At 36.5% G+C, this 24295-nt stretch overlaps 1 protein-coding gene across 1 annotated transcript; it reads left to right on the top strand.

The window, feature by feature from the left end:
• The first annotated feature begins 1121 nt into the window (after window positions 1-1121).
• LOC127848658 (calmodulin-like) lies at window positions 1122-19240 on the top strand. Its single transcript, XM_052381241.1, has 6 exons — window positions 1122-1443; window positions 6998-7028; window positions 7366-7509; window positions 10293-10409; window positions 13284-13397; window positions 18464-19240. The coding sequence occupies exons 1-6, from the start codon at window positions 1441-1443 to the stop codon at window positions 18490-18492; spliced, it is 438 nt and encodes a 145-aa protein (XP_052237201.1). The 5' UTR covers window positions 1122-1440; the 3' UTR covers window positions 18493-19240.
• The last annotated feature ends 5055 nt before the right edge of the window (window positions 19241-24295 follow it).

The raw sequence follows: 24295 nt of genomic DNA, 5'->3' as shown, positions 1-24295 counted from the left end.
TTTGTGTACCGAAAGGCGATAGTTGACAATGCGATAGTACGCTGGCGACAGTGCAACAATGCGATATTGCGATAATACGATGACGATAGTGCGAAAATACGATGGCGACAGTGTGATAGTACGATGGCGACAATGCGATAATGCGACAGTTCTGTGACGACAATTCGACAGTGCAACAATACGATGGCGACAGTACGATAGTACGAGGGCGACAATGCGTCGCATTGTCGCCATCGTTCTATTGCGTTGTCGCTTTGTCGCCATCGTACTATCGTAGTGTCGCCATCGTACTATCGCATTGTCGCCATCGTACTATGGCACTATCGGATTGTCGCCCTCTGGATTTTAACGTGTAACCACGATGGCCTTAACGGTATTCCGTATCCAGGTAACTTCTTTTCTCAAGTATTATGATAAAGAGCGAGTATAACCATGTGTTCTTACATTTACTTGTAGGACTGGAGTATCTTTTCTCACCTATTAGACGCTTGTTAACGTAGCTTACGCTAAAGGGTTGTCTGTTTAACGTTAAGTACTGTAGTACCTTTAATAGTTTTCTAACGTTTACATTTAGGTTTGTAAGGCCTTTAAAGGGACCTTTTCACAGATTTTGGCATCTATTGAAGTTTGTTATTAAATGCATTATATTGATAAATGTAAACATTGGATATAACAAGCTACAGTAAAAAAAATACGAATACAATCAAATAAAACAGGTAACCCTCTTCTGGGCTCGAACCGCTGACCCCTGAAGTAAAAGTTTTGAGTGTTGTATTTTGTTCTTTATATAAGCTATTCTCGCAGTGTCACAAGATATAATGACAACATCAGAACTCTCCAAATTATTCAATCTTTTCGCGTTGAAGCGCTTTATAATTTTAAGGTGTTTAAATCGTCAAAAGATGCATATAGTGGATATTTTAGAGCATGGTAAATGTTCAGTATTAGCGTTTCCTCACAAATAGCAGAACTACAACGAAAAATTGCGAATTTGAAACAACTTTTTACAATTTTGTCACTTTACCAAAACGCGAAAAGGTCGCTTTAATAGTTGAGATTAGAACGTGCACTCGCTCAAGGGCTTTCACTTATTTATAGAACACTTGTACGTTCATTATGTCATGTGACATGTGTATCTATATGCCCGAGTGGAAAATAGAGCAATATCACTTCACCATGAAAACACATACGTCGTGAGCACTGATGCATAGCGTTTAAACTAGCTTTGCTTTTGCAATTCGAAAATGTGTTAAACGCGTTTTTATGCAAGTTTTTGCTTTAAGACGATCAATTGTAACCTTGTAACCTATAACGCTGTGTGTTATCAGCTTTTATTTGCAAGTGTGTTATCTGTGGATATTTAGCAATTTACTTGCAAGTGTGTTTATTTAAATCCGAACAAGGAAATTTATACAGGGCAAAGTTACAACATCAGGGAGAATGGTATGTTAACTGTTTACGTGTATTTTACGCTTTATGTCATTATCTCATGAACCTCGCTTTGGGAAAACGGTGTTTAATGAATGTGCGTAAAGTGTCGTCCTAGATAAGCCTGTGAGTTCTTCACAGGATATTCAGGGACACTTTCCGCCTAAACTTGATTTTCGCTTAGAAGAGACTTTCTTAATTAACTTTCATAAAAGCGAATAGTGTCGTTCCTGATTAGCCCGCCTAATTTGGGAGGACACTTTACGCACATGCACTAAGCCCCGTTGCGTCTGAGCAAGGCTGATATTATAGGCAGTATCTTGAAAAAATTTATATAAATTGTGACGAGGCTACGACTAAACGGTACTGTGACAAGGCCGTTAATCACGCACACCGCCTCTTTTTAGTTGCATTAATAAATGAGCCAATGCTACTTCCGAGGTGGCGCTAAGGACCGGATGTTTTGAAATTAAACGGATAATTTTACAGGGTGGTGTTTAGTTTTAAAATGTTTTTTCAACACATTTCGCACTATTTTTAAAAAGTGCGATTCAGCGATTAAAATATATCTTAAAATGTACAGAAACGTACAATCACAACCCATTTGGAAACGTTAGGACCTTTATAAGATGTGACATGGTAGAATTCGTAAAAGCAAATCGATGTCTTTTGCCTGTGATACGAGCAAATTCCAAGCTAATTAAATCGCTTATTACATAAAACGATTGATTTGAACCTGCACAAGTTTATGCGTGCGAAAAACCACCGGCTTCTAGCCGGTCTAATAGATAAATTTGCATTTGTAAAAAAGATATGGAGCCAATGCTAAGGAGGTGGCGCTCGGATTAGGAGGTTGTGCAAATGCACATGTATATATATTTTAAAGCGATATATTTTATGTTTTGGTTTCTATTATGTTTACTGGACTTAGATTATTTTTGTAAGTTGACTACTCATTTGAGTTGCGTGCGATTTTAATTAGAAAAAGTAGTTTTTAGCTCATCAATTTTTTGAAGAAAAAAAAAATGCGCTCTTGTCATCACCTTGGCTACGGCGTCGGCGTTGGAGTCGGCGTCCGGTTAAGTTTTGCGTTTAGGTCCACTTTTCTCAGAAAGTATCAATGCTATTGCATTCAAACTTGGTACACTTACTAACTATCATGAGGGGACTGGGTAGGCAAAGTTAGATAACTCTGGCGTGCATTTTGACAGAATTATGTGCCCTTTTTATACTTAGAAAATTGAAAAATTTGGTTAAGTTTTGTGTTTAGGTCCACTTTATTCCTACATTATCAAAGCTATTGCTTTCATACTTGCAACACTTACTAACTATCATAAGGGGACTGTGCATGCAAAGTTATGTTACTCTGACTGGCATTTGGACGGAATTATGGGCCATTATACTTAGAAAATTGAACTTTTGTTAAGTTTTGTGTTTTGGCCCATTTTACCCCTAAAGTATCATAGATATTCCTTTCATACTTGGAACACTCGCAAACTATCATAAGGGTACAGTAAAAGGACAAGTTGCATAACTCTGGTTGTCATTTTTACTGAATAATGGCCCTTTTTGACTTTGTAACTTTGAATATATGGTTAAATTTTGTGTTTCGATCAACTTTACTTCTAAAGTATCAAGGCTATTGCTTTCAAACTTCAAATACTTTCATTCTATCATGAGGTTACTGTACCTGGCAAGTTGATTTTACCTTGACCTTTTAATGACCTTGACTCTAAAGGTCAAATTATTAAATTTTGCTAAAATTGCCATAACTTCTTAATTTATGATTGGATTTGATTGATACTTTGACAAAACTACTCTTACCTGACATACCACAATAGACACCACCCAAACCATCCCCAGTGGTTAAACGGTTAAAAAACACAAATATTTATTTTTTATTATTTTATTTTTGAAATACCGTCCAACCATCGCACCCAAGAATCCCCCCACCCCCCCCCCCCACCCCCCGAATTTTTTTTAAAACAATTTTGCATTTTTTCGCATTTTTGGAAGATAATGTAATAAATGTCCGCACCCCCACACTTTACACCCCTCTTCACTCCATCCCTCCCTACTTTGTGATTGAAATTGAGAGTCCCTTCACCTTTAAAAAGAAAATAGATGAGCGGTCTGCACCCGCATGGCGGTGCTCTTGTCTAATAATGTCTTGATGGATTGATAAGTTCGTCTTTGTAAGATAACAACATTTAACATGTATTATACAAAAACGTTAATGGAAAAATAACGAGCTTTCATCATTTGAAAAACAACATATTAAGTATGTTAAGCATTTGGATTAAGGGCAACAAATCATCGTTTCAAGAAGAAATATTATCTTGTATTTATTTCGTTAAGTATCATACTGTATACAAATATTGCTGTCGATGAAATATTTTGATAATGTTGAACATTCAGCTATTGATTTTATTGAGTATATTACATGTATATCGTACAATATGTTTTATTGATGTTGGTGACTTCTTAATTGAGTTGATCATATATATAGACCTTTATTTCTAGTGAATATGAGTTGTATTAATGATTGTGTGTTTAAAAAAAAGGTATAGCATGTATATTATATGTATTTTGTGTCATACTATTAAACAATTAGTTCCTTGCCATAGATAAAGGGCCAAATGCTACAATCAGGGTGCAGAAAAATCAACGGGGTTCACACGGGCTGGACAGAATGAAAACACATCGTTAAGAACTTAATTTTTGCAAATATCTCAAGTTATTGAAATATTTTTGCAAAAATCGTAAGTGCAATTCTCAAAAAAAAAATGTTTTAAAAAGGTATTTGAAAAAAAACACCACTTACCGGTGTGTTTACATCCGTTTATATCCATTTGTGAACCCCATAAAGTCACGTGACCCTGCATCCAGTTATAAGAGTCATCTCCTGTTGATGTTTTGTTGTAACTGAGGGCACCGCCTTGGACCGGTCAATGCAAAGATTTGGGGGCTTAAACTGGTTTCGAGGATCTCCCAATCTCATACTTGGTCCAGAGCTATTAACAAAACATATACATGTAAATTAACACTAAACTCGTAGTTTAATAATGTAGGCTCTTTTCCTGTATATTCGGCCACTTAAGAGTGAAATTGACTTTTTCTACTGAATGAAAAGATTTTCAGCACAAGTGAGACATTTAATTAAACATTTTATATCTTCTCCCACAAAACAATGGCAAAATAATTTACAACGCAGGTATTTCCTTAGTAACAGGCCAATTACAAGTGGGCACCCTAGCAACACTGATTTGTTGGTATCTTTTCTATCAATTTGTTCAGACAACATTTTTATAGGAAAACATAAAACTTTTAAAGTAATTTGGATATAAGTCACTGAATAAACATTCTTATAGACTAATAAACACAAAAATACTGTTAAAACGTGAATATTTTTAGAATTATTGGTATTTACACAGCATGGGTAGCCGATTTTACTTAATTTTTACCTAAATTTATTTTTCCCTAAAAAACAACAAAATTCACATGTTTTGAACCAAAATACAACATCTATGTTATCGATATTTTTAAATTAGCATAAATAACTTAAGTTTTATCAGAAATATGTCGTAATTACCAAAATCAGGGGGTGGATGAATCTATATGAATGGATGAAACAATAGGAAAGAAGGCTATATGTTATAGTAATAAAAAAAATCTTTTTCTTTTTATTACAATTAAACTACTCAACGGTTTTATGCAAATCAGGGAAACTATTTGTATATGTATTTTTTATATTTGAATACAAGTCTATGTTATGTTTTCATGTTGTTTTCATGGGTTATTCATTCATTAAAGATGTAATACATTATTTAATGGATTATTTCAACAACTAAACGTAGCATGCAGATATCAAAACATAACAGACGAGCTTCACATTCCCAATTTAAACATTTATCCCGACGCAACCATTCAACCATAAATCTGAAAGGATTAATGGAGGTTTTCAATTTGCAATTTTCAAATAAAAGCATCGATAATCAAAATCCCATAAAAACAAATTACCATATAGATACACGAAACGAATTATATTTCCATTTCGACTTTTTTTTTCAGAAACTCCGCATAACATTCTTCCTACAATCAAAGAAACTCATGACAATGCTTCTCGTTGCAATAAAATCTTTTTCCTTTGACAATACTCTTTTAAGTCGTCTTTCGCATGAGTTTACTGTTACAAGTGTAAGCTGGAAAGGCACTTAGCTGTATACATGTAATTTTATCTCCGGAAAGGGGTGAGCTGGATGATTCACCATGCACACCAACCGTCCGTCCTTCCGATCTTGCGTCGGTTCTATCTGTCAACTTCCAACTTACGAAATTAAAACGTTTGTAATTTTCAGTTTGACATGAAATTGTACAATGTTTTATTATCCTACGTTAAACATTTCTTAAGTCACTTATTCAACTGAACATAATCAGGGTGCAGAATGATCGGGGTTTTCAGGGGTTTTAATAATGAAAACACACCGTTAAGATTTTATTTTTTGCAAATATCTCAAGATATTGAAATCTATTTGCAAAACTCTTGAATGCATAAAAGACAGTTTTTCTTGCAGTTTGTTCTGATATCTTAAGGTATAAGAATCAATCATTGAATGCGTCTGAAATCGGTGGCAAAATTTCACGTTGCGTGAAGCATAACCGTGCAAAACACGTGGCATTTCTGAAAAGAACACAGGTTTATTAAATAAAGTAATTCGGATGTATTACAAATTGCCATAAGCAGCGGAAAATTCTGTCTTGTATGCACTTGTTAAAACTCTTATGAAAAATTGTTTTTAAAAGTTCATTGGAAAAAACACTTACCGGTGTGTTTACATCCATAAAGGTTTCATTGAAACCCGACAAAGTCACGTGATCCTGCAACCTGATTATTTTCTATCAGTATTTTCATTTTGGTACATAAATACAACATGCGGCGATGGGAAGTATTCGTCACGACCGTGAAAAGGGTTTTTAAGATTTTTTGTATTTGCAAGGTCTTCGGTGCTTGGGCAAGGTTCACAGTTGATCGGTTGAAAATATTTCTTTAGCCCATTTATGACTAGTGGACTATCCCATCCTTCTTAATTGAATCAATTTATTTCCAAAATTAGGGATGTCCAGTATATTTATTTCTATATTAAGAATATTTCTTACAGAAATTCCTTGAAGCAAAACGCGCAGACCCTGATGAGACGCCGCATTATGCGGCGTCTCATCTGGGTCTACGCTGTTTGCCAAGGCCTTTTTTCTAGACGCTAGGCATAAATGGGTTAAAAATAGAATTTTAAAACAGAAACTCAATATGCACCAACACCACAGGGTCGTATTAAACACAGCAATTTTTGACTTAAGTATAAGAATAATGTATATTCTTTATATTCGATTATCCAAGAACTGTTTCAATTTTGATAAATTCAAACAGTGGACGTTTTATTTTGTTTTAAGTGAAGTGTTTTATTCTTAAGTCTATGAATGGGTTGGTAAATACGGGACCCGAATTATATGGCAGAGAATCAGATAAGCTTCTATACACGTATTTGATACCTCGTTCTTTATAATATTTCAGACGGATCATCTAACAGAAGAGCAAGTGAAGGGTAATGATTTATGATCGCTATGCTTATTTCGAAATGATTTGCAAATTGAGCTTTCTACAAATGTATCAATTGTATGGGATATATGAATGTGTATTTTTATTTGTAGATATGTGTGCCCCAACGTTTTAATAGAGAAAATACATCTGTGACTCGCAGTCTGTTCAGGTGTTTTGCTGTTTGCTACTTATCATTATCTAAGGGTTGGAAACGAAGTCTTTCAAACTTTAATATACTAAGATAGGACTTAAATTTAATTTGTTTTTCTTAAGGACTTCAAATGGGTCAAAATGCGTTTATACGGGGTAATGGATTAAATCATTCAACAAATATTTCCCAGAGTTTAAGGAGGCGTTTAACATGTTCGACAAAGACGGCGACGGCTGCATCACCACCGTAGAGCTCGGCGCCGTCATGAAGCAGCTCGGGCAGCACCCGACCAACGAAGAGCTGAGGGACATGATCAACGAAATGGACTCTGATGGTACGGGCCGCATTCTGGATATAGTTTTAGTGTTGTTGTTTTTTAGTTTTATACCTATTTATTTTAGCTCGATTGAATCGAAAGACTAAGGCTTATTTGACGCGCTCTCGATTCCGTTTCCTGGGACTAGAACCAGTGCTTGGTGTCATTGAGAGAGATCTTAAGAGCGCTCACACGGTGAGGATCGAACTAACGACCTCTCTGTCGCTAGGCGGAAACCAAATCCACTACGCAACGGCCATTAGAATTTAATGCGATTTAACATTAAATTTAATGTTCTGGAATTAATGTGCAGAATTATCGAATCGCATTGAGACACCTTACGCACATGTTTTAAGCCCATTTTTTCCATGGGGATGCTCGAAATATTATATCTGCATGACTCCAGAAAGTACCGTTATTCATCTCATTGCGTTCCCATACATCTCGAAATTGTGCATCACCTCTGCACAAGTAAACGGCTCGACGAGGCGTAGTGGAAATGGTATCCGCCTAGCGACCGGGGGGCTACGGGTTCGATCCCCATGGTGGGAGCGATCTTCAGATCCCCCACAGACACCATAAACATAAACAAGTACTGGTTAATTTCCCATGCAACGGAATCGAGAGCGTTTCATATAAGCCTTAGGCTTTCGATGCAATCGAAGTAAAATATATTTTTAAACTAAGTTATTGGCTCAGGCGGTATTGCCACCCCATTACAATGACATAATTCGGCATATTTAACAGCAATACTTCTTATTTTAAATAATTTGCCACACACCTACGTATAATATTACCATACTTTGTAAATGTCGCTAACATAACCTCGCATATATAATATATATAGCAGAGCGTGTACTGTTTAGATGAATGCATTTGTTTTCGTACTCGTATCGGGTTACATAGAAAAATATATATCCCACTAACGCCTTGGTATGTTGCCATTAATAGTGGGAAACACGTATACGAACAAAACCGATTGTTAACAAAGAGCACTATTCAAGCGTATATTGTAAAATCATGTGAGACCTATTCTGAGAAAACTGGGCTTAATGCATGTGCGTAAAGTGTCATCCCAGATTAACCTGTGCAGTCCGCACAGGCTAATCAGGGACGACCCTTTCCGTTTTTATGGTATTTTTAGTATCAAGGAAGTCCCTCCTTACCGAAAATCATGTTTAAACGGAAAGTGTCGTCCCTGATTAGCCTGTGCGGACTACACAGACTAATCTGCGATGACACTTTACGCACATGCATTAAGCCCAATTTTCTCAGAACGTGTCTCATTTGAGCGTGCTCTGTGAAAACGGGGTTTAATGCATGTGCTTTTATGATATTTTTCGTTTCAATACATTCTCTTCTTAGCAAAAATCAAGTTTAGGCGGAAAGTGTCGTCCCTGATTAGCCTGTGCGGACTTCTGTGACGACACTTTACGCACGTGCATTAAACCCCCTTTTCACAGAGCGCGGCTCATTTATATTCGTCGTCATTAACCCATTTATGCCTAGCGTCTAGAAAAAGGCCTTGGCAAACAGCGTAGACCCAGATGAGACGCCGCATCATGCGGCGTCTCATCAGGGTTTTCGCTGTCTTTTGCTGAAAGGAAATTTCTGAAAGAAATATTCTTAATATAGACAAAAATATACTAAACATCCCTAATTTTGGAAATAAATTGATCCAGTTTAGGAGGATGGGAGAGTCCACTAGGCATATATGGGTTAAAGTTGGTGGTTAAAAATGTCAATACGTAAATTCGCGGATTTCTGATTTTTGAAAAATGAGGAATTTGCGTGGAAATCTACGAACATTAATATCCCAAAAAGTATAAGGTCAGTGTTGGTGAGGTCTATATGCTTGCTGTCTTGTGTTTGGTACGATAAACTTAAAGATTGATAAACAAGAATTAATCGGTAAGGTATTATATCTTCATGTGGCTAAATACTATTCCATTAGTTACATTAGTTGGCGTGCCCTGCATGTCATTTGTTCTATAGCATCACTCCTGCGTAAGAAGTTGACTGGAATGGAAAATTGCTCATCAAACTGTAATTGAGTCGTGTTCTGAGAAAACTGGGCATAATGTATGTGCGTAAAGTGTCGTCACAGATTAGCCTGTGCAGTCCACACAGGCTAATCAGGGATAACACTTTCCGCTTTTTTTCGCTTAAATGAAGTCTCTTCTTAGCAAAAATCCAATTTAGGCGGAAAGTGTCGTCGCTGATTAGCCTGTGTGGACTGCACAGATTAATCTGGGACGACACTTTACGCACATGCATTATGCCCAGTTTTCTCAGAACGCGACTCAAATTTATTGTTGCATAAGGTTTTTATATCCCTATAATTTCCAAGACCGGCACAGACACTTACGCGGTGAAGTAGCTCACAAAATTGCCATACTTCCGGTTTAAAGTGTTTTCAATTGTCATTATGTTTTATAGAATGCCATTCTCCGGTTTCAAAACACTTTATTCGGATTTTGCATAATACATTGTCATGCTTGGGATTGACCACAAAACAACGCCAACATAAGTATCATCCGACGAAAATACATGCCAAATTATTACATGTATGAATACTCGTACAAAACAATGAATTTGGGCAGATAAATAATAAATATTACATACCAGTTTCCACGAAACGCGTATGTTGGGTAACATTTCTATAAATGTTGGTTAGATTTGTTGTGGTGGTTTTTTGCCTTACTACAAAGGCTAGATTTAAAAACTGTCTTAGGTCATGAATGGTTCGGTGGGATAAATTTTACGTTAACAAAGCTAAATAAAACATTTTATTATTATAGGTAATGGCACAATTGAGTTTCCGGAATTCATAAAAGCCATGGGAAAGAAGGCAAGTGAGGATGAATTAAGAGCAGCATTCAATCACTTTGACAAAGACGGCAATGGAACTATTCAAGGTATTGATTAATATATTAATTGGTTAGGCCCGATTAATGTCGGCTCAGGTACTTCTTCAAAGTACCTTGGATACTCTTAGATATATTCCAAACGTACCAGTGGCACGATAAATTCGAAAACAATTAAAAATATTTCGGTCAAAACAAATATCAGGATAGGGAAAACAATACTTTTATGATCTAAAATATACTGCACAGAATGCAATATGGTAGTAATTACTAAATATTAGAACAAAGCTTTAAGTACAAATGCTCTGGCGCTGACAATCTGCTAAATATAAGGGAACACTCGCAGTGTAATAATGTCGAGAGTTTAATGTGAAACTGTTCAACACCTCTAGCCTTTTCATTAGAGATAAAATTGTTTCATGCTGAACACGAATTTCACATCGGTGCAAAACTTACTGTAGGATCCCTTTTTATACCCCATACTTCACCAAATAAAACCTCATTGGAATTACATATTAATGTAAATGTGATAACTGTTTGTAGATTACACGTTTTCTAATTCGAAAAGTTTCTGGCCTACTGTCAGAATATTTTTACTAATATTTCATTGGACGCTTGCAAAGGTCACCTAAGGTGAAAAGGTGGGTTAAACAGTTACGCCGAAAATGTGCCTCGGAGTATGATCGGGTACGTTTAAGCTTATTTTCCGTGCCCCGTGTATTTTATAGTATACTTAAGAGTACCCTGGATACTTTTAAGAAGTACCCGAGCCGACAACGACCAAACCGTGTGCTGTATTAATGAGTTAGAGACAATCAAACAAATGAAGTGTTCTGAATCCTCGTTTGTTTAACCCTTTCAGTGCGGGAACCGAATGTTGAAGGCCTTTGCAAACAGTTTGGATCCAGATGAGACGCCACAGAACGTGGCGTCTCATCAGGATCCAAACTGTTTTCTATTCTGATAGTATTCTTTGAAAAAAAAATCGAAGAAAATGCTAATTTTAGAAATTCAGCAGAAGACATTTTAGCAGACGACAAATTTCCCAGCATGCAAAGGGTTAAGCTTACGTCTGTTAGTCTGAGGACACAAACTTGACCGTCGGGGCACTAGTGCACTTTTCAACGCACGGCATTCATTGCCTGCTCTGTTCCCCATGATGTCCTCTCGCTCATGTGTATTGTTGAGGGCCCTCCGTTAGCAATTGCTGAAGTTATATCCCTGTTTTGCTTTGAATGTCTTTGATTATTGCAACTTGCTACATTAACTGCGTGCGACGATGGGGGCATTCGTCATAACTGTAACAACCTCAAGTTTTGTTTGATTTTTGAAAGCTGCCCATCTTGGCAGGCCAATACATGTATTAAACGTCGTTATTAAACGTACTTTTTCCAACATTATATCCAGGCAATAGTGGAACGGATACAATTTCTTAAGAACATTCTTTTTGTATCCCGAATATGATTTGTCCGGATTTCTACCCAAATGCAAAAGCTAGCAACGTGAATCTGTAGTACTAATACCCAGTACGTATTTGTGTTGTTATGATCCGTAACAAATGAATGCAACAGCAATAGCAATATAAATGTAGAAGAGTTTTGTTGAATAAAACATTTTATGAAAATTTAACCCTTTTATGCCTAGTGGACTCTTCCATCCTTCTAAATTGGATCAATTTATTTCCAAATTAAGGGATGTCTAGTATATAAATTTCTATATTTAGAATATTTCTTACAGAAATTCCGTTAAGCAAACAGCGCAGACCCTGATGAGACGACGCATCGTGCGGCGTCTCATCTGGGTCTACGCTGTTTGCCAAGGCCTTTTTTCTAGACGCTAGGCATAAATGGGTTAATGTATAACTTAAAATGTGTGTACCCGGGCTGAGTACCATTTATTAACCGCAAAGTATTGACCGTGTTACTATATGAGCCTCGTTCTGGTAAAACAGGGCCTAAAGCATGTGCGTAAAGTGTCTTCCCAGATTAGCCTGAGCAGTTATCAGGGAGGACACTTTCCGCATAAAATGAAATTTCGTTTAGAATAAACTTCCTTGAAACGAAATATTTCCATAAAGGCGGAAAGTTTCGCCTGGATGGACTGCAAATGCTAGTCTGCGACGACACTTTTTAGGGCATGCAAAGAGCACTGTTTTCCCGGACCGAATCTCATATTATTATAAAATTATTTAATATTATTGAATAAACGGTTCGTCGCGTGCTGATGAATCTATGTAACGCATACAAAATACGAACAAAACTGACCATACAAAACAGGAAACCATTCAATCGTGCGTTGTCTGCATGTATTACCGGTTGTTTACACGTAACCATCTGGTTAATGTGGTTGCAGCGTCTGATTTTAAAGCATGAGCGGAAAGTGTCGTCCCTCATTAGCCGGTGCAGTCCGCACAGGCTCATTAGAGACGGCACTTTCCGCTTTAACTGGGTTATATATGTACTTCATCTAAGCGAAAAATAACACGATGAGTATCTTCTCTCATAAGCTTGTGTGGAATGCACATGCTAATATCATGGACGAAACTTTACTCACATCCATTCAGTCCGGTTTTCTAACAGCGCGACTTATATTTGATTCAGGTTTCGTAGCGTACTCTTACACCTTGGCCTAGTTTCATATAAATACTAAAGTCGATATTTTGAAATTTTTGAGATTTTTTACAGGTATTAAGAAGAATGTTATCATCTTAATGTAGTGCGCACATAAGTTTATTTAGGTTAAACCTGTCCCAACTCTTACTTTGAGGAGAAATATGTTCATATTCCTGCAGCTGAGAATTGAGATTATTCGTGAAGTGACACACATTTTGAATTCTTTACTTAGCTGAGTGGAAACTCAAATTTATCTTCTATGTTGAGCTAAAAACTTGAGAATGTTAATGATACTGGGCCCTTGTGGTTGCAGCGTCTGAGCTCAAGGAGGCGATGGAACAATTGGGGGAGAGACTGACGGACGATCAAATCCGCGAGATGATGAGGGAATGCGATATAGACGGGGACGGGGTCGTCAGCTTTCAGGGTGAGTCGGCCTTTGTCACTTGGCAATTTTGTAGGCGCGAATGATATTAATATCCAACGTAATCCACGCATACATCCAGCTTTCAGATAAATCAAGATTTTCCACAAATGGGTAGTAGACAATACTGTGGCGAAGTGTCAAGTTAGAGCTTAATTCACAGAATAGTCTACTCCCCATTTGTGGAAAATCTGGATTTATCTGGACGCTTGATGTATGCGTGGATTACGTTGGATATTAATATCATTCGTGCCTACAAAAATGACTCAGATGGTGCGAGCATTAGTCCGGAAAATCAAGGCTAAATGCACGTGCATAAAATGTCGTCCCAGATTAGCTTGTGCAGCCCGCATTAAAGGGGCCTTGTCACGTTTTGGTAAATTGACAAATATTTAAAAAAATGTTTCAGATTCGCAAATTTTCGTTGTAGTTATGATATTTGAGAGGAAACAGTAATACTTAACATGTACCATATTCTAAAATATAAATTATGTCATCTTTTGACGATTTAAAACCCTGAAAATTATACAGCGTTGCAACGCGTAAAGACTGAATAATTTGGAGAGTTCTGTTGTTGTCGTTATATTTTGTGATACTACGAGGATTGCTTATATAAAGAATACAATACTTCAGTCATTGTATGAGCACTGATGGTCGAGTGGTCTAAGCTTTACTATTATACTCCAGGGGTCAGTGGTTCGAGCCCCGTCGAGGGTTACTTTTTTCTTTCCTTAAATTTATTCTTGTTTTTTTTTTACTGGAGCTTTTTAGATTCAATGTTAACATGTATCAATTTAATGCATCTAATGGCAAACTTCAACACATGCCAATATCTGTGAAAAAGCTCCTTTAAGCAAAGTTATTCCAGAACGCGGCCCGCACGGTTGTCAGGCAGGTGTTTCATCCATTTAATCTTCCGGGATAAATGTCAAAAAGTATTCATTTTAGTGATATCATCGTTTTCGTATAAATTGTTCATCAATAGCTTACACATTCGAGGTGAATGTACATTAGCTTTTGTTTAATTGACCCATCGCTATTAGGTTGGTCGTTGCCGTTGACAGCATTCAGTTAGAAAGTACTAATGTTATCGTTACGTTTAACCATCGTGGTTGGCTTCGTCATTGTGGTTGTCATCTTTCAGGGTTAGTGTTCGATTGGTGAAAGTTAGTTGGCCATTTGTTGTCGGGTGTAATTTATATCGTTGTTATCAATCCCGTTCATCTTTCGGGAAAGGCGTCCGACCGTTGTCAACTTCCAGGTTAAGTGTATTATTCATGTCGATTACAATTTACATCTTTTGTAAAGCCTTAAACTTATTGGAAACGCTCTCGAGTCCGTTTACGTGAACTATAACCAGTACTTGGTTTCTATGGGAGAGATCGCTCCCACAGTGTGGATCGAACCCGTGACCTCCCGGTCGCTAGGCGGACACCATGTCCACTACAACACGGCGACCCGCGTACATCTTTGAAAGCGCTCATGGTGAATGTAACGTCGTTGTAAGGTACTATTCCCAAGAACACATATTCAGCCGTGATACAGTCAACCTATTGCTTCTAGTTATAATAAAAAGACTAGTGTACAGATAAATGCAAATTTTCAATGTTTTAAAGGTTTACCTTAGAAAACTACTATAAATTAGCTGCAAATCAATTGTGAATGTAGTGCAATACAAATATTAACAAGAGGGCCAAGATGGCCCTAGTTCGCTCACCTGAGAGGAGTCGGTTCGTTCAATCTTTACCTGATGTCAAACATGACATAGATATTGACCAGACAAACATCCTGGTCAAGTTTCATCATTATTGAACCAAAACTCTGGCGTACGGAGTGTTTTTGTTTTTGTAAGATTTGAAATGGTGACCTATATTTTGAGTTGACCCCCCAAACATCAAACTTTGCTTACAAGGATTTTGTATAATATTATGAAAATCTGGACAATCTAAGGGCAATAATTATGGCATTAATTATGTGATTTTGCTCATCATCAAACTTGACTGAGATCTTTCAGCAACTTTGATAAAGAATGCATGAGAAATGTGAATGCTAGAGCGTTAACAAAACCAATGTGGACGGACGGACAGCGGACAAAGACCAATCCTAAAAAGTGTGTTTCACCGATCTAAGTCATTTTCCAACTTGTTCAAGAAATCAATAAAATCAATGTATTGACTAAGTTTCACGATGATTAGGCAAAAATGTGACTTCTATAGTGTTCGACCACAAGGTTTCTCTCTATATAGTCACATAAGGAAAACTGCCCCACCCCACTGGCAGCCATGTTTATTGACCCATCGGGACCATTTGCAAACTCATCTGAGATATATATAAAACAAATCTATTCACAAAGTTTCATGATGATTGGGCAAAAAAATGTGACTTCTAGAGTGTTCACACGCCTTTTTTTACTATATAAATATAAGAAAACTGCCCCCCCGGCAGCCATGTTATTCAACTGACCGGAACCATTTTCCAACTCAACTTTCGTATCATGGAAACAAATGTTCTGACCAAATTTCATGAAAATTGGGCAAAACATGTGACTTCTAGAGTGTTGACATGTTTTCACTATATAAATATAGAGAAAAATGCCCCGCCCACTGGCGGCCATGTTTTTTCACCGATCTGGACCATTTTCGAACTCGTCCGAGAAGTCAATGAAAACCAATGTTTTGACCAACTTTCATGATGATTGGGCAAAAATTGTGACTTCCGGAGTGTTTGAAAGGTTTCTCTATGGCCAAATAAGGAAAACTGCCTCGCCACTGGCGGCCATGTTTTTCAACGGACTGGAACCACTTTTGAACTCAACCAACATATCATTAAGACAAACATTTTAACAAAGTTACATGAAGATTGGGCATGAAATGTGACTTCTACAGTGTTAACAAGTGTTTTCTTTTTTTTGACCTAGTGACCTAGTTTTCGACCCGGCACGACCCAGTTTCGAACTCGACCGAGATTTCATTGGGACGAAGCTTCTTACTAAGTTTCATGAATATCGGACAATAAATATGGCCTCTAGAGTGTTTACGAACAAATGTTTACGGACGGATCGACGGACGAACGGACGTACGACGGACAAAGACTGGTCACAAAAGCTCACCTGAGCAATCAGGTGAGCTAAAAACTTACACTACAATACAATAAAAAATAGTAGAATGTTATTTATAGTAGCCTTATGTTTCTAGATATTTACTTTGCCGACAGGACAGACCATCTTTAAATACAAAATGCATGTTTTTAAATATACAAACAATGTGATGCTTTCAATTTATTTATTTTTAGTCGACTGTTTTATATATATATATAGTGGAGCTATCCTACTCAACCCGGCGTCGGCGTTCCCGTTGGACAATGTTAAAGTTTGTGTACCACCTCAAATACTTTCAATGTCCCTTGACATATTGCTTTTATATTTTGCATACTTCTTTACCAACATGACCCCAACCTATAAACAAGAGCAGACAACTGTATCAAGCATTTTGAAAAATTATGGCCCTTTTTCCACTTAGATTTTTCATATTTTTGATTAATCTATGTAAAAGTTTGCGAACCACCTCAAATATTTTCTATGTACCTTGTCATATTGCTTTTATATTTTGCATACTTCTTAACCAACATGACACCAATCTAAAAACAAGAGCAGACAACTGTATCAAGCATATTGTAAGAATTATTGGCCTTTTTTCACTTAAAATATCCATATTTTTTATAAATCTATGTTAAAGTGCGGTACCACCTCAAATATTTTCTATATCCCTTGACATATTGCTTTAATATTTTGCATACTTCGTTACCAGCATGACCCCAACCTATAAACAAGAGCAGACGACTGTATCAAGTTTTTTGGAAGGATTATGGCCCTTTTTCACTTAAAAAAGGGAAAATTTTGTTTAGTTTTGTGTTTAGCTCCACTTTATTCCTAAAAGTATCATTAGCCATTGCTTTCGAACGTGTAACACTTACTAACTGTAATAAGGGGACTGTGCAGGCAAAGTCATGTTACTGACTGGCATTTGACAGAATTATTGCCCCTGTTATATTTAGATAATTGAACATTTGGTTTAGTTTTGTGTGTTGGTCCATTTTAGGTCCTAATGTATCAGAAATATAATTACTCTCAGACTTGGAACGCCCGCTATCTATCATTAAGGGGACTGTACAGGAACAGTTGAATATCTCTTGTTGGCATTTTAACGGATTATGGCCCTTTTTTTACTAAGTCACTATGAATATTTTATTTATTTTTTTTAGATCCACTTTACTTCTACAGTATCAAGGCTATTGCTTTCGAACTTTAAATACTTTCTTATTTTCATGAGGGTACTGAACCTGGCAAGTTGAATTTGACCTTAACCTTGAATGACCTTTACTCTCAAGGTAAAATTAATAAATGTTGCTTAAATTGCCATAACTTCTTTATTTGTGATCAGATTTGATTCATACTTCGACAAAACAACACTTACCTGACATACCACAATGGACTCTACCCAAACTATCCCCAATCCCCATCACAGAACCCCCCACCCACCCCCCAAAAAATTAAAATAATAATAATATTTTTTCCTTTTTTTTCTTATTTTTTAAAAAGATATCTAATAAATGACCACCCCCTCCACATTAGACCCCCTCTCCACCACCCCACCCAAAAAGATTTTTTTGAAACATTGTAAAAAAAAATAATATTTATTTCATTTTTGAGGGACCATCCCACCTAAGCTATTGCTATCAAACTTGACATAAAATCATATTACTTTTTTTATGTCATTACAAATAATCAATAGATTGTGGAAAATATACGTGAACTCAGAATCGTCTATAAAGTACAACTTCTTTAAACACAAGCGATCAATATGTTTCAATTATGGTCCTCTTCCACTTTGAATATGACTATATTACCTTGACTTTATTGAATATGAACAATTTCCCCATGATGGCTTACGTTATACTGTCAAGCACTCGAATAGTCGAGCGCGCTGTCTTCTGACAGCTCTTGTTTTTAAATACTAGTTTGTCAAAATGTGTCAAAGCTATTTAATCTATGTATTTTCTTATCATTTCAGAGTTCGTCAAAATGATGTCGACCGTTTAAAGACTGCATGGTGATCACATTGATTTACTAATTGAACATGGTTCGCTATAAACTTCGTTATACAGTGCAAACAACAACACCCATATAAAACAACAATTGCGGACATGTAAAGCGATCAATCAACGATGGACTGATGGTTCAAAACCAAATGACAGCGAGGCATTCGATGAAACAGCCACGGCAAAATTTAACGTACATTTATTTTACGAGAAAGGGTTGTAAATTGGCTTATAGTGTGATGGGATTTTCCTTCCTATTTTGAATCTAAAACAAATCGACCACTATGTTAACTCTTTCAGTGCTGGAACCGAATTTTGAAGGCCTTTGCAAACAGTTTTGGATCCTGATGATGCGTCTCATCAGGATCCAAACTTTTTGCTATTCTTCTATTATTCTTTGAAAAAAAAAAAAGAAAATACTAATTTTATAAATTCAGCAGACGACATTTTAGCAGACGACAAATTTCCCAGCATGCAAAGGATTAATACGATACGATGATTTTGTTAAACGTACGACTATAGTAACGAAAACACTAAAAAACTAATTTTTATAAGAATGTACATTAATAGCGTAGTAAATATAATATTGGATATTTATGTATTGATTTTTTTTATTAATTTAGACATATTTGTATATTCGTTGTACTTGAAATAATTATGGAATCCCAGATCAAAATGCATAATATGTTATTTTTCCAATTCACGTGTTTTATATGGAGTTATGAGGTATAAATTTAACAAATCCATTATTATATCGTTCGTTAAAATATGCCAATGATGAAATTCAACGAATTTCATCCGTCCGACCGTAGTCTTTCGATACAACATTAACAAGTATCGTGGTCTTCGAGCATAAGTTTACAACATATGGTGTGTTCTATTGAAACTGTCGATTTGAGCGCAATAATTTAGTTTTGAAAAGAGGACATTCTCAAATGGTATGCAATACCGAACAACTGCAGTGCCTTCAGCACTTTGATTTGAGATGTTGGCACCATCGTGTTAGTTGTTCTGGTTGGTTGGTTGGTAGGTAGGGAAGAAAACGTTCTACGCTAAGTACTTTATCACAGTTCGTCGGTTTGTAAATATAACGTATTCTATTTAATGAATAACCGATGAGATATCGGCCAAGCCTTTCAAGTTTTATCAAGTAAGCCCGTGACGAAGGCAAAGACGAGAGTTAGAGCACCGTAATACATGTACGCCGATGATAGGCGAGTGTTCACCAGCACAATTATTGCTCATCAAAAGGCTAGGTGTTAACTTACTACAACATGTGGACCATGTGACCTACTTAAGGCGCTAACCTGAGACCTAAAGGCTAGCTGATTCATGAAGATTATAGTAAAAGTGACTTCTGTAGAATGAGCTAGTAAAATAGTTTTTGAGCTCGCATGACCCGGTTTCAGACTTTGCCGAGATTTAATTAGGACAAATAATATCTCCAAGTTTCATGAACATTAGCAAAACAATGTGGCTAATATAGCGCCAATAGGTTTTCACTACAGCCATATTAAGGAAAACTGCCCCGCCCCCCCCCCCCCACCACTACCCGCAGCCATGTTTTTCAACAAACCTTGGGATTTTTTTAACTCGACCGAGTAGTCATTAAAACAAGTGCTATGTAAGTTTCATTTAGATTGCACTAAAATGTGACTTTTAAAGTGTTACAAAGGTTTCAAAATAGCCATATTTGGAAAAAGTAATCACCCCCTCCCACCTGGCGGCCATGTTTTTCGATGACCCATAACCATTTTTAAACTCAAGCCGAACTAGCATTAAAAAAAATGTTCTGGTCAAGTTTCACGAAGATTTGACTAAAATATGTGACTTTAAGTGTTAAAAAGGTTTTACAAAAGCCATATAAGGAAAAATGTCCCGCCGCCTGTCGGTCGTGTTTTTCAACAGACCTGAACTATTTTAGAAATCAGTCAATGTATCATAAGAAAATAATGTTCTGACTAAGGTTCATGAAGAACGGACTTCTAAAGTGTAAACAAGGTTTTACTATAGCCATTTAAGGAAAACTGCAACGCCCTCTTGCAGCCATGTTTTTCAACCAACAGAAACTATACATATTTTCGAACCCGTCAAAGATATCATTGGGACACGTGTTTTGAGCAATTTTCATGAAAATGGGACAATAAATGTGGCCTCTGGAGTGTTGACAAGGTAAAATGTTGACGACGCACGACGGACAAAAGGTGATCAAATTAGCTCAGGTGAGCTAAAATGTTCTTGACAATAATCCGTGTAAATGCAAAAGAATGCATCGGTTCTAAAATGCCAAGAAAACAATACAGAAAAGAACGTATGATCAAATTGCAAATTCATATAATTATTTAAGTGAGATACTTAATTTAAATAATTAGACCTTTTACACGGGTTTGATATCGTAGGGTACCGCCATATATCAGACATTGATTGCCCTCTAGCGCTCACCTAAATGTTCACCAACTGTCGAGACTTGACCTGGTGAACTAGATATTGGACGCACATTATCATGGGGTGGTATTCCAGAAGCATCTTAAGTTAAAAAAAAATATCCTTAAATTTGAAATTTTTCTTCAGTGTTTCATTTCATACTCCAATAGTTAGGCATCGAAAATTACGTCAAAAACATCATTATGGCAAAGTTACTTGAGGAATACAAAAAAAACATGCATGTCTTTAGTCAGTGAAGAAATACAAAATATTGTAATTTTAAACTTACGTGAAAATATTTAAGAAATGACTTAAGATGTTTCTGGAATACGACCCCAGATACGAACTTGGCATAGGCATTTTCAAAATAAAAATTCTGACCAAGTTTTATCAATATTGAGTCATAAATGTAGCCTGTATAGCGATTACAAGATTTTTTATAAGAATTGACGTGGTGACCTAGTTTTTGAAAGTACGTCAACAAGATTCACGTTCAGCCTATGCATTGCCAAGACAATCATTCTCACCAAGTTTCATCAATATTGAGTCATACATGTTGCATTTACAGTGATAACAAGGTTTTTCTAAGCTTCGGTTTGGTGACAGTTTTCGAACGCACATGGCCCAGAATCGAACTGGGAGGCGGAAAACTACAACGGGCGAGGCATGGTCAGGGGTGATAACCCCAAAAAAGGGTTAGGGTAAGGGTTAGGATTAGGGGTCGGGTTAGGGTTAGGGTTGGGTTTAGGCTAACCCAAACCCTAACCCGACCCCTAACACTAACCCAAACCCTAACCCTCTACCCCCCCCCCTTGCGCAATACCATACCATGCCTCGCCCGTTGTAGTTTTCCGCCTCCCAGATATTTTAATGATAAACCATCCTGGCAGGGTTTATCAAGAGTTGATGAAAATAATGTCTCTAGTGATATTACGAGTTAAGAGTTGCCGGCGCACACCGGACTGCGCACAGCAGCGGACTATGAGCAACGGGTAATACCAATCCCTTGCACGACGGTTACATTACATTCACCTCTGTGTTGGGCTCACAACGGACTACTGTTATGAAAGCGTCTCATTTATGTCATGATCATGCCAAGCGTTCATCATTGAGGTTACACATACTAAACAATATCTTGCACGACGGTTACATTGCATTAACTGCATTAAAGAAAACCATCTCATACCATGATATCTTATATCAGTCTTAATTTATTTTTATAAAATTGATAATAAAATTAAAAATTAAAAAATATGTTCAATTGTTTACATTTGTGAAGTGCGTGGAATGATTCCATCTGCGTAAATGGGCAATAAATTAGTTCCAAAGAGTTGCATTAAAACTCGCAAGTTTTGCACGATTTATCGTAAATTTAAAAAGTCATATTTCTTAATTTAATGCATGCGATCTTAAATATCCAATCAAATATACATTGAATGCGTTTGTTCGGTTTTACCTTTTTTATAGACACAATGGCCAGCTGAGCATTTCGCAGAGTTGTATGTGAGAGCAAGGAACGACAACTCTGCGTGGAGATTGGGGTGATACCAGAATTTCTCTAAGTTTTCGCACACTTACAAATAATAATTTTTGTTAGTGTCCGAAAATTTAGATACGAAAAATATTCAAAAATTACAGGGTTCCGAAAATTTAGAGACACAAATTAAGGTGTCTTAAAAATATAATTATATTGAAATAAAAGCAATAAGCAGATGAACTGCTATCGTGAGCTAAAAAGTAAACGAAAACAAGTTAAAGTGATATTATGGGCATTTTTCACTGTTGAATTGAGCTGAAACGAATTTACAGGTCAAAAGAGTTAGTTAAATTGTGGTTACTGACCAATTATCTGCAACTCATCTTGCTACCAGTTGTTTATAAAAATGGATTTTATTTTCGATTTCTATGTGACTCACCCAGTCCTATAAGCCGAAATGATCCGTAAAAAAAATTGTGCCTTTGTGTCGTATGAACGAATCTGCACTAAAACTAAATTTAGATTCACATCGTACATGCATGATCAGTCGTCAAACGAAAGTACGGTTGATATTCAAATGCATTATTTTTCTCGTTCCGAGATATTGTTTTAGTATGTTGATTCTGGATTAAAAAATAAAAGTGTATATGAAGTGAAAACACCAAAAATAAACTACGGTTGCGATAGACACCTATAAACTGTTAGATGCCCATAATACCACTTTAAGTATACCTACCAATCCATTTACGTCATTTTTGTAGCTCATAGTGGAAGCAAACAGCTTTTTGGGGACAGCAAACAACCATGACTTTCTCCAATCAACAACAGAGCGCGATGTGTTCAGATAAAAGGATTCGGAGCTTATAACAATTTAGGTGTTGGTTTCATAATCTGACAGTGCACTTGGTAGAATACGCAATTACAATTGACTGTTTAGGATTTCCGACTGCTGTTTGGTGATCTTTATCACAAATTCACTCAGTGTTAACATGTCTCATGATTTTTAATTGTTGAATTTTTTTAAGGTATTCTTACAAAAAAAAAAATATAGCTAGTTATATTACCGGTTAATTTATTGATGTTAATAATGCATGTAATATTGTTCCACTTTGTCTAAACGAGCGGATATAATTGCGTGATGTTTCTAGGTTTTGATACGCTCTTTTGCTCTCATCATTATTAGATTACGCCGAAAGTTGCGCATTGATACATTTACTGACTGTAAAATGTACCGTAAGTCCCAAGTTGATAATTGTTTAATTTCTGAATGATAATTCAATCTTTATAATTATTAATTTATTATTGTTATTATTATCACTTTTATTGTTAGTATTTTTTCATCATTATGTTCACGATAATAGTGCATTATTATACAAAACAATCAAATTCGTTGAATTGATATTCCCCGCCAATATGCTTCTGGACACAACTGTGTTATATTTGACACTCAAAAAGCATTTTTTTAAAGATACAAAGGGCCATAACTCCGTTATTAACATATGGTGTACCCATATGGCATGCATCATCCTCTTATCGATATATATACTCATACCAAGTTTCAATGAAATCCGCCAAAGCACTTCCAAGAAATGGTTCCGGACGGACGGATTGACAACGCTGAAACAATATCCCTCAGCCTGTGGCGGGGATAAAAAGTTGTTTTAAATGTTAGAAGTTGGTAATGAATACTAATAAAAGGGCCTGAAAGGCCCAACGTCGCTCACCTGAGACAACAAGATATTTATACATGTAAGTACAAATATTCTGACCAAGTTTCATGAAGATCGGAAAATAAATGTGGCCTCTAGAGAGTTAACAAGGTTTTACTATAGCCATATAAGGAAAAATGCAGCGCCCCCTGGCGGCCATGTTTTTCAACCAACTGGCATCATTTTCAAACTCG

This window comes from Dreissena polymorpha, chromosome 10 (assembly GCF_020536995.1).
Source record: "Dreissena polymorpha isolate Duluth1 chromosome 10, UMN_Dpol_1.0, whole genome shotgun sequence".
NCBI classification, from domain to species: domain Eukaryota; kingdom Metazoa; phylum Mollusca; class Bivalvia; order Myida; family Dreissenidae; genus Dreissena; species Dreissena polymorpha.
Note: the sequence above shows the minus strand (reverse complement) of the source record. Positions and strands in the feature narration are given on the sequence as shown.

Excerpts from the sequence above, each read along its gene's own strand:
- LOC127848658 (XM_052381241.1), top strand. Across the intron at positions 7,510-10,292 it reads CAACGAAATGGACTCTGATG|GTAATGGCACAATTGAGTTT; the intron begins GTACGGGCCGCA and ends TTATTATTATAG. Across the intron at positions 13,398-18,463 it reads CGGGGTCGTCAGCTTTCAGG|AGTTCGTCAAAATGATGTCG; the intron begins GTGAGTCGGCCT and ends TTATCATTTCAG.